Raw genomic sequence first — 11,085 nt, 5'->3', positions numbered from 1 at the left:
ACTCAGCCACTCCAGAACATTCACCTTGTTGATTTTAAACCATTTCTGTGTAGCTTTCGCTGTATGCTTCAGGCCAATGTCTTACTGGAAAACGGATCTTTCCCCAAGCCTGAGTTCTCTTGCAGACTGAATAAGATTGTCTTAAAAGATTGGCCTATATTTTGTCACATTCATATTACCATCTACCTTTACAAGCCTCCCAGGGCTGGCTGCTGAGAAGCATCCCCACAGCATGATGCTGCCACCACCGTGCTCCACAGTGGGGCTGGTGTGTTTGTGGTGATTTACAGTGTTCAGTGTCCACCAAACAGCACTATTATGTGATCATCAGACCAAAGAACTTTTTCCACTCTCCCACATACCTTTTGGGGATATCAGTGACTTTCTCTTTGCCACTCTCCCATAAAGCTTTGACTGGTGAAGAACCCGGGCAGCAGTTGCTGTATGAAGAGTCTCTCTCATCTCAGCTGCTGAAGCCTGTAACTTCTTTAGAGTGGTCAATGGTGGCCTCTCTCACTAGTCTCCTTCTTGCACGGTCACTCAGTTTGTGAAGACAGCCTGATCTAGGCAGATTTACACATGACATATTTCTTCCGTTTCATGATGATGGATTTAACTAAAATCTGATGGAATTTTCAGTGCCTTGGATTTTTCTTTTTTATCCATCCCTTGACTTATACATTTCAATAAGCTTTTCTCTGAGTTGCTTGGAGTGTTCTTGAATGGACCTTCCAGACACAGGTGTCTTTAAACTATAGTCACTTGAGACACATTCACTGCACTCATGTGATCCCCATTTCATTAATTGTGAGACTGCTAGCACCACTTGGCTGGACCTCTATTGAATTAAGTCAGTCACTTTAAAGGGGATGAATATTTATGCAGTCACTTTTTTAGTCAATTATGTTGACCATGATTGATGTATAATATTAACAAAAGGGTAAAACATCCAAAAGGTTAAATACTTTGTAGGCACTGTAGGTGACTTTGGCTAATGTAACATTTTACATGCACAGCACATATGTAGAAAGTACATCATCAAAAAACTCCAACATTAAGGATGTATTAAGGATTTATGAGGACCTTTTTTCATTAATATGGAAATTTTGGCAACCAGGTGTGCCAACATCTAATCTTATAATCCTCTCCACAGGAAACTTTTCTGTACAAAACCACATGCCACGATAGCAGCAGGACATCCCACATTAAAAATAGATTAAATGAAAGCAGCACTTTATGAAGAGACATTTATTAGATCAGTAGAATACGTCACCACCATCATCATCATGCCAAAAAGCAGCAGCAGCACTTCATTTCCTCACTTTTATTGAATGTCCAAAATAGATGTAGTGAGGCATCTTTTTCCTCTTTAATGATAATGATCTAATCATATGCACATCTCTATTGAAAGTCCCATGACTCTGGTGTTTCACTTCCTGCACTAAAAGACTTTCTGGTTTGCAAACGCACACTGAAGAAGATCAAACATACTGATGTGTTGCAATGTTCAGCTGACATTGTTCGTTGTTGGTAGATATTTAAACCCACGTTAAGACCCTGTGTGGGTCTTTTTTAATAATTTTAATGACTATCTACTTTAGGAATTATCATTTATACAGTTCATAGTCCTAACAGAAATAGTATGTACAACTTTAATATCACATACCGCAGAATAACGCTGACAAACACCAGACGAGTATATCATCACTATGGCAAAAACAGGAGCACTACAATAGTATTCACATGCACTAGTAAACAGTGTCATACTAGTAGAACATACATCATAGTATTTATATTTACATAATGTTCACAGCTACATTCCAGGTTGTGTTTGTATTTTATGATAAAAAATGTAATGATTAGAAAATTTTATGTTACATGCAGTGAAATGAAGTTTTGACACTGCGCTGCCTGTGAAGAATATGGAAAAGAGGCAATCCATGTAGAAAAATATTCAGTATGGACACTGGGTTATTGCTCAGTGTGTCTGATATGTTATGCACGGTGGTCTTAGTGTAAAAAAATGTTAAAAGAGTAGTTTTAATACAGTATTTGTGATGATACCTAGATAGGTGGTGTAAACAAAAATGTGTAAAAGCAAGTGGGAAGAAAAAAAGCCTGAACATGGAAGACTATTTTCACAATTTACATATCTGTATATCAATAAATACACATGTAGTTAAAAAAATGCATGTTTACAAAGCAGAATGAACATGAAGGAAGCAGATATGACACACAAGAGGCAGACACCCATAAAATGTGACAGGACTGCTGACATTGGAAGGAATCTGATGAGTCAAATAAAGCAGATAAACAAAACAGAATAATAAAACCTGACTGAATTTATGGGAAGCTTATCTAGGGCGTAGACACAACGATTTATACAATATCTCCCTGTTTACATCTGCTTTCCAAAGATGTTTTTTCTTAAAGTTCCATCTAGGGAATTAACAAAAAGCAACAAGACAAATGCAAGCCATTCCCTTTTATATGAGGAGAAGTCCTAGAGTACAATATTTACACATATTAGCTACATTATCATATTTACTGATAAATAGTAAATGTCCCTAGTTTCTTGCAGCGTTTGGGCATTTATCTGTCCTATATTGACTGATTTAACCACCTTTACTTCCAAAAAAAGACCAAATATCCAACATTGTGCTTGAGTTTGACCTATTTTGTGCTTGTTATCCAGATACAAGTCCATTTACTCTGCACAGTTTTTAACAGAATCCCACTACCTCATATTTTCTTAACTGTGTAGTAGAAAATAAATTATTTTCAGGCATCTACTTAGTTTCACACCTAAACAGCATGCCATTAGACAATGCCATTTAAACAGTGATGTCAACATGGAGTCAGTCAGGTCTACATGAGTGGATGTGTGCAGGTCTTGCGCTGGTTGACACTATCCCTCTGAAGTGTTCAGTCCCCAGCTGAGATAATATGCTGCGATGTTCTGGCGTGATACAACATCCTGCGTCCTGCAGTCCTCTGAACTAGTGTTCTGTAAACATGGCTGCCCACGCACGAAAGCATCAACTATCTGATCGGGATAGTTTACCAGATCAACTTTTCGATCCTCATGGACGAATCTTGGTATGAAGGAGAAAAGTGGGAAAGTTAGTCAGGACTACAGGATGAGAGCTGAGTGTGCTTTCAGGTTGGGTGTTTAAAGTCTAAGTTTCTAGGTTAGACACTGCGAGGGGCCCTCTCCAGTTCATGGGTCCTGCGGTTGCGTCCCTTCTGTCTCTCTTGCAGGTGCTTCCACTTGGCAGACAGTCCTGGAGCATGCATGTGGGGTAGAGGGTTCACCACGACCTTCTGCTGCTGCTGCTGCTGCTGATGTATCTGTACCTGCTGCACCAGGTGAGCTTTCTGCTTCCTGTGCTTCCTCTCCCTTTTCCATACCTGCTCACAGAATTCATCCACGCTGTTCAGAGTCGGGTGGTTGACCAAAGACAGGAAGTCTCTGTACCACAGCTTCTGATTGGGCGACTCTTGAGGTGAGGAACGGTCCTGGGTAAGGACCCCAGCTGTGGTCTCTTTGTCGCGATGTAGTAGATCCTCCAGGCGCTCTGTGTCTATGACCTCTAAGGTGACCTTTAGGAGTGTCTGCATGAAGCCGTGCTCCACTGCCTGGCACAGATAGATCCCAGAATCCTTCTTGTTTAGAGTGCGGATCAGGAGTCCCTGGTCTGTGCGGATTAAACGTTCCTCTGATTTGATCTTTGGAGGAAGAAAATGAGAAGAATGAGACAGAATGAAGAAAACAAATTAAAACCTACAAGAGAGAAAGATTCAGATCTGTCTAGTTATGCCATATGGTTATTCTCAAGACAGTCTGTCTGCACATATCAGACCCCCTCCCATCCTTGCAGACCTTCATAGTTATTAAACATATTATAAATCAAAGTAAACAGTCTGCTATCAAGAAAAAAAAGCTTGGCAAAATTGGCTGTAAAAGGGGTGAAAAGCAGTTAAAAAGTGGCAAAAATTGGTTACAAGGGGCGAAATAAAACTGGTGGCTTAAGTAACAAAAAGAGGTTAAAAAGTAGCAAAAATTGGCTAAAAAAGCAAAAATTAGTTTTAGCGTGGAAACAAATGAGGCAAAATTGGTAGAAACAGTGATTAAATGGGGTTTAAAAATGCTGATTATGATTCAAACCTGAGAACCCAATTACAGCTCGACATGCTTTTTTAGCTCCAAAATGAAATAACTGTTAGCCAGGATGCTAGCACCAATGCCACTGGTCCAACACACATGCACTGATATCATCAAGAAATCACAACTGGGGAAGACCCATTCACTGGGTTTTTCAGGGGCCCAGCCAATTTTTGTTTGCAGGCTTGGCCACATAGCAAAAAAGTAAAGATGACAGAGCAATGTTAGTTGTAAAGGTAACATAGCTATATGATGTAGCCAAAGCTAAAGCAAATAAAACTTTATTAGATTAAGTTGCATTTATTCAAGCTAGACTCATTTTAGAAGTAGTTATGCAAATGGTGGCTCGTTTTAGCTGTGTGAGCTTTAGCTATAGCTAATATAGCCATTAGCTTACATCTTATGTCCCACTAGTAGTAATGTTAACTATGTAGCTAGCAAAGCTATGTTAGCTTTAGCTAAAGCTTACGGAGCTAAAGTGAGCCAACTTTGCATAACCGCTTCCAAAAAGGATCAGTACAGATGATACATCAGACCGTTTTTCTGTTTTATTTATTTATTTATGTACGTAATTTTCCTTCTTCTGTAATGTTTGCAATGTGGTTATTACCTCTGCCATGGAGGTTATGTGATCGGCAGGGTTTGTTAGTTAGTTTGTTAGTTTGTTTGTTAGCAACATAACTCAAAAAGTTATGGACAGATTTTGATGACATTTTCAGGAAATGTCAGAAATGGCATAAGGAAGAACTGATTAGATTTTGGGAGTGATCCGGATCACCGTGTGGATCCAGGAATTTTTTAAAGGATTCTACTACTGGGAGATAGGGCTAATGGCAGAGGTCTGTGCTCTCCGAGTGCTTTTCTATTTTCATGAATGTAACTGCCAGACTTTGTTTAGAACCAAAGTTGAATTAAAAAAAAAAATCTTAAACGTTGTACCAGCAAATTACGGCCCTTCTGTTCTAAAAGAGGCGGTGGGGCATTTTAGATCTGCGCTCTGCAGCCATGCAGACCCCTCTTGATACTTTGATGTTACTGATTTAAATGACCAATGGCATGTAATACTATTAATGTATAAATCTGTGTGCTATCAAAAATAACCCCTGTGGTTATATCTGATTGTATTTCAGATCAAATGTGTGCTTAAGCAGTACTTACCTCTATTTTGCGGTCATCTGCTGAGCGCTGATACTGCCAATATGTCAGAGCTCTCTGGGATTTGGGACTGCACTCAAGGAAAGTGCTGCTGTTCTCCACACCGTACACCATTTTATCCACAAGAGTTGACTGCCCAAATAGTTCATCTAGTGAAAAAGCAGATGGATTATATTTAAGTCAGCTATTTTGTTTCGGATACACATTATCAGTAGTTAATGGGTAAAATCTGAGACAGTAAAATCATTTTATGTACGCAGTTGTCTCTTCTTTTCCTCTTTTCTCTGACTGAAAGGTTAAAATAAATCTAGTGCTGCCTTTGGTTTTTGAATGACTGCTTCTGGAATTATTTTGTCACATTATCCTGTCTCTTCTCTCATCACACTCCATCATGAGCAGCTTCCACCAAAGAGGCAGTCACTGGAGGAAATGAGCTGTAACCAAACTCTGGCTTTTATATAGTAGAGTAGGTGCAGTGCTATTTAGTCAGAGAGCTCTGGCACTTTGAGGTCAGGGCTCTTCTGCTTCATCTCCTAAATCCTGTTGTAAATTTTACAACCCAGACTCAAGCCCGATCAGCTAAATAATAGTTACTGGAACTCTCTTGTTAATATTCTAAAAACAAATATATTTTTATCCTTTCCATCTAGATTGCTTGGGTGTTTGAATATAAAATGTCCAAATCAATGAAAAACAGTCCTTCTTTGTGTCTGGCATCCCTCTTATGAAATCAGCATTTTGGGAAAAGGATTTTTCTTTAGTTCCTGTCAGAAAAATGAAGGAAACTCACACTCAAGAGAGCAGAAATTGTACTAGACAGCAGTGGGAATCCTGTTTTTGGACTGAGACCGCTAACAGGGCAGTGGGGCGGAGGGCTTGGCGACAGAGAGGAGGCTCAGAGGAATCCTGCCCATGTTAATTATAAGGTTCACATGGACCAACTCTTATTTTCACACCACCAGGAAAACATAAAACACAAGACAGCACCACACACATTCAACTGGCTTCTTCCTCTAGTATTTGGACCGCTTTGAGGCCGTTTTTGCTCAAAGAGGAAATTAAAGCTTCAAAGCAGAAGCACTCCACATTCTTTCTTGTTGATAATTGACATGTTCTGATTGGTATTTCCCACAGTAAGACATTTGGAGCAATAATAATACAAAACTGGCATACCATGGTGCTGCAGATCTGAGCATTGTGTGAGTGGGTCTCCGTTCCTGATATCTTGCCTTCTTGTTCTCCTGCAGGAATAGGGAAAAAAATGAGTCAACAGACACAACAGCTTCTTTGTATGTGTTTGCAGGAACTTTGTGTGTAGGTGTGCATTTGCCAAAACAAATAGATAAACTAACAGCAGGCACCCATTCTCATCGTGTAAAAGCCTTAATTATAGGGTGCGTATGACGGGGGAATTCAGTCAATCACCTGAGGAAAAGGATCATCAGTCACAAATGCAACCGTTGCAAGCATGATATCGTGGATTATTTCCTATAAACAATAATTAAAGGAACTATGGCGAGATCAAATCAGACTGCTAACTTCCCTTCCCTTGCCTCGCATTGCTCTAAAGCAGCGTTGGTGTGCTGTTGCTAATTGGAGGAAAGAGATTGCTCTGGCTGTCTTATTTTTAAACGTAGGACTCTGGAGCCCAACTAGCAGAGAGAACAGGGTCCTGTGCAGCTAGCATTCAAATCAATAAACCTCACAGAACTCTGAGTGGGTGGCTGCGCACACATGCATGCACTCTTACACATCTACAAACACAACCACCAAGCCTCTAACAACCAGCAGCTCACCCCTGGTTCACCCAGACAGCCTCCAGACATCACCGACACTGCTTCTCATTTACAGTAAACACATGAGGCAGGTTGTATTTCCAGCTTTCTGGTAGAAACACGATACCGGACCTTTAGGGGGGTTTTGGCAAATACACAAAGTCTGCAGTATAAGTGTGCCTAGCCGAAGCCTTGAAATGAAGTATACAGCATATGTCCTCAATCTGTGAGAAACCTTTCTATATAATCTAGTTTGCCATTTGTGAATACATCAAACATAATTGTTTCACATACAATCCAACATTTGTTTTAAATTTAGCATGCTTAAAGTGAAAGCTTGTTGCTTGTGTGCAAAACCCAAATATACCTCTCTGTATATATTTTTCCCTTCTTTATGTAAATAAACTTTCAAAGAGTATGCACCACATTTACTTAAAGAAAGTCCATTACTGTGCTTGGTTTTCAGTTTAGGCAAACTTAAAACACCAGCGCAGTGTTTAAATCACTTTATACAAGGTGTTGAGTGTTCAAAAACATGGATGCATGGTTTGTGTGGAGTACCTCTTAGCCATGGGAAAGTATCTGGAGCACTCGGTGCCATCCCATGCACAGTAAGGGTCCCTTGCCAGGCAGCATTCAGCACAGGCCTTCCCATACACCTCACATCGATGCAAAGGCATCTGGGACACACCAATGTCTGAGCCGAGGTAGAGTTGTTGCTGTGTGGGTTAAAGAAAGATTAAATAGTAAGCAATGACATCTTAATTCTTATCAGCCACAAGTTAGGTTTTACGTCTGATGATTTGCTTTGGGGTTACACAGATGTTACACTCAGTGAGGAAATGATGCCAGTCTGGAATGTGGATAGACCATCACTCTGCAGGTTCTGAGCACCCTCCTAACTTTAAACTAACTGACTCATTTTATCTCTCCCTGTAATTTAAGTTTACGAGCTAACTGCTGCTGAAAAGCTTATAATTGAGATGTTCATGTGATAAAGTGTGTCATTCTAAATTGCTTAGAAAGTGCTACCAAACGTGCATGATCTGCATTTTAACTGAGCTGCAAGGGTGTCATATATGAAGAAAAAGCTCTTGATCACTGTTTTATTACTATCATTCTGTCACTGTACGGACACCTCAATTAAAACTGGTACATCTTACCCCACTCTTCCCAACTGAGGTAGTGTTATTTCCATATTTCCATATGCTTAAGCCTGATTTCTCTACATTGTTGCTTTAGTTCTACTAAATATTCATGAATAACTAAAATATGTACCTGTTTGGTTGACAGTTCCATGGCTGTGATAGCTGTTGGCTCCTGTAGGGAAAACAAGGGCAATTAATACTTATCAGCCACTTTGTGCTTCTGCATTCAGTCATCCTGTAAAAGATGAGAAAAGAAAACTTACTCTGAAAACAGTCATTTCCTCCAATAGGACTTCTTCCAGGTCATGCCAGGAGCCCCGGGGGATGGATACAACTTTCAGTATCGTCCCAATGTCTAGCATAAAATATAGGCACACATCAGTTAATATGAACTTAATGGAGCATGCCTATAATCATTTAATCACAATGTTTCTGTATGATATAAAGAATAATAATGCCAATAATTGAAGGGTGTACCTGTGCCAATGAACATGACGTCATATAAGCCATCTTCTGCTTCCACTTTATCCACCACTATCTGGGTGAACTGGTAGTCCACATCTGTCTTGACTATGATTGGCCGATTGTTAATTGGGTATACTGGGTTGAACATGGCAGGGTGACTTCTGGCAAATGTAACCACTTCATCAGGGAGGTCCTTGGTTGTATCAAATCCTCCAAATGTTTTACTTGGGCACTGTAGAAATAAAAACATTTTAGTATAACTCTGATTTTTGCTTAACCATTTTACTTAGGGAATAGTGTACCCACTGTGCCAGGTCGGGGGTAGGGAACACGTCCTTGAAAGGGCACCCATTGGTAGTTTGGCCCATCTCTATGAGCATAAGGGCCCAGGAATACTCTCCTGATGTCTGTCATGCTGTACATGCACACAGCTGAACCTTTGAAGATGTTGCTGATGGACAGAAAGAATGATTCAGATGAAGTTTATTGTTAAAGCAACATAGTGAGGGATTAAAACCAGTCAAACCATTTCAGTGTTTGCGTCAGTACCTGGAAGTGGTAAATACTGCATAGATGACTGGGCTCTTTGGATCCTTTGTGCTCATGAGAAAAACATCCTCTAAAAGCCAAAGAGATTTAATACATCAGATATATTCCCCTTTGAAAAGGCTGTATTTGAACTCCATAATAAAAGTGTTTTATGGTGCACCACTCACGTAGTTCATCAAAGTGTGTGTCTATTCCATTACTGCCAGGCACAGAGCAAATAAGTCGAGCCTTTAGGAAGGTGGTCCACTTATTTACCAGACTCCTGTGACCTCCCAGGTCGTTCTGTTGGACAGAAAATATGAAAAAGTTGAGCTTGAGTGTTCTTTAAAGATGGCTGAAAGGTTTACTCTTTTTCTTTCCCTTTTTATTGCAAATGTGAACATATGATGGAATTATATTCACCCATTCAATTGTTTGTCATCATATGCATCTTAACTCTTTATAGGGCACTCATTAAAATAATGTGACATTCAAAATTAGAACCCTGGAATATTATCAGTGGACATCCAATTGCCAATAAAGGTAATTGAAGTGACCATTGCCTATTTTTGGTAAAAAAAAAAAAAAAAAAAAAAATCCATAAAATGCCTGCACATAAAAATGTTATTTATAGGCAAATAAACACATAAGAACTCAAACACACATTAAAAATATTTAAAACAAATAATTTGTTAATATATTTTCTTATTTCTGAGGTACATAATGACACTTATGAAGTGTTGTTAAGGGTTAATTGTCCTCCAGGTTGGATACAAAGCATGAGAACATTTAACTTTGCCCTTTCATACACCACAGGCTACGCACACATAACATGGAGACTGTAGCTTTTTTCCTTTAGTGGCCTGTGGTACGTAAAAGTGTAAACTTGTGATGTAATGTACTTTTATGTAATAGTGCATCTTTGTTGTAAGGTCTTAGTTAGTACCTTTTAAGACTGTCACAGTCCTCAGATCTGTATAACACATCCAGGCTTTCTAGGATATGAAATAACTGATTTGCTAATCTCATAATACTGGATTTATGGAGAAGATTTTTTGTTTTAATGGTCTATCAATTCATTCTCTACACTACTCAGTTAGTAAACAGTTCTCTAAACTACACTATACATTGACATTTTCTGTTATTAAATGCAAATTTCCCTGAAATTATGGATTTTTAGATGTCTTGAGGGACTGTCTGTAATTGTATGTTCCATTTCCAATGTGTGTCTTTGCCTCACAGTGTAGTGTTTGTTTTCCAGAACATAGCACACAAACACAGGGGCACAGAGTGCTGCCTCATAAAAACTAATCCCACATGGTTTTGATTTATGACAGTGAATTAGAATGTGTCCAAATATGCACAGGCCCAAATTAATACCACATCTTGCATAATGGATGGCTTGTGTTGTGTTGAGCAAGACAGATTCCTGACATTCTGGGTAATCAGGCTGCTATGACAGAGGCGCAACAGCTAGCAGCTAGCTAAATGTGAAGTTAAGGCTGGACATCAGTGACTGATCTGCAGTCAGCTGAGGGAATTCCTGCGTAATGAAAAGGAAAAGGATTTGTATACAAGGCCAGCTATTTAACATAGCCATCCCCTGCAGCTAAGGGGCGTGGCAGGCTCAGTCAGCGCCAAAGCCTGGCATTAGGATAACAGTGCTGCCATTGAGAGCATTATTGACTCTCAGGTTCTGGTGACATTTACCATTTCTCTCAGGTTTCTGTCTTCAGGGGCGATGGTACGATGAACAACAAAGCCTACCCTTCCCCAGGCTAAAAATAATCACATTTAACAGCCCCTGAAACCTGGCCATTATGAGAGGCACTCAGACGCCCGCCAAGTG

At 39.7% G+C, this 11,085-nt stretch overlaps 1 protein-coding gene across 2 annotated transcripts in view; it reads right to left on the bottom strand.

Annotated features, from left to right (window-relative positions):
• Nucleotides 1-1,309: 1,309 nt before the first annotated feature.
• Nucleotides 1,310-11,085, bottom strand: part of sema3ab (sema domain, immunoglobulin domain (Ig), short basic domain, secreted, (semaphorin) 3Ab) — a 31,384-nt gene continuing 21,608 nt past the window's right edge. For both annotated transcript variants that reach the window (XM_041795425.1, XM_041795424.1), the window contains 10 exons: nt 9,425-9,539; nt 9,258-9,327; nt 9,015-9,159; nt 8,721-8,940; nt 8,507-8,598; nt 8,374-8,415; nt 7,657-7,814; nt 6,494-6,561; nt 5,324-5,469; nt 1,310-3,729 (listed from right to left, as the gene is read on the bottom strand). In XM_041795425.1, coding sequence (XP_041651359.1) covers nt 3,193-3,729; nt 5,324-5,469; nt 6,494-6,561; nt 7,657-7,814; nt 8,374-8,415; nt 8,507-8,598; nt 8,721-8,940; nt 9,015-9,159; nt 9,258-9,327; nt 9,425-9,539 — 1,593 coding nt within the window. In that variant the 3' untranslated portion in view covers nt 1,310-3,192. The remainder of the gene's footprint in view (nt 3,730-5,323; nt 5,470-6,493; nt 6,562-7,656; nt 7,815-8,373; nt 8,416-8,506; nt 8,599-8,720; nt 8,941-9,014; nt 9,160-9,257; nt 9,328-9,424; nt 9,540-11,085) is intronic.

This window comes from Cheilinus undulatus, linkage group 9 (genome assembly GCF_018320785.1).
Source record: "Cheilinus undulatus linkage group 9, ASM1832078v1, whole genome shotgun sequence".
Taxonomy (NCBI): Eukaryota; Metazoa; Chordata; class Actinopteri; order Labriformes; family Labridae; genus Cheilinus; species Cheilinus undulatus.
This window is presented reverse-complemented; position numbering and strand designations above follow the sequence as displayed.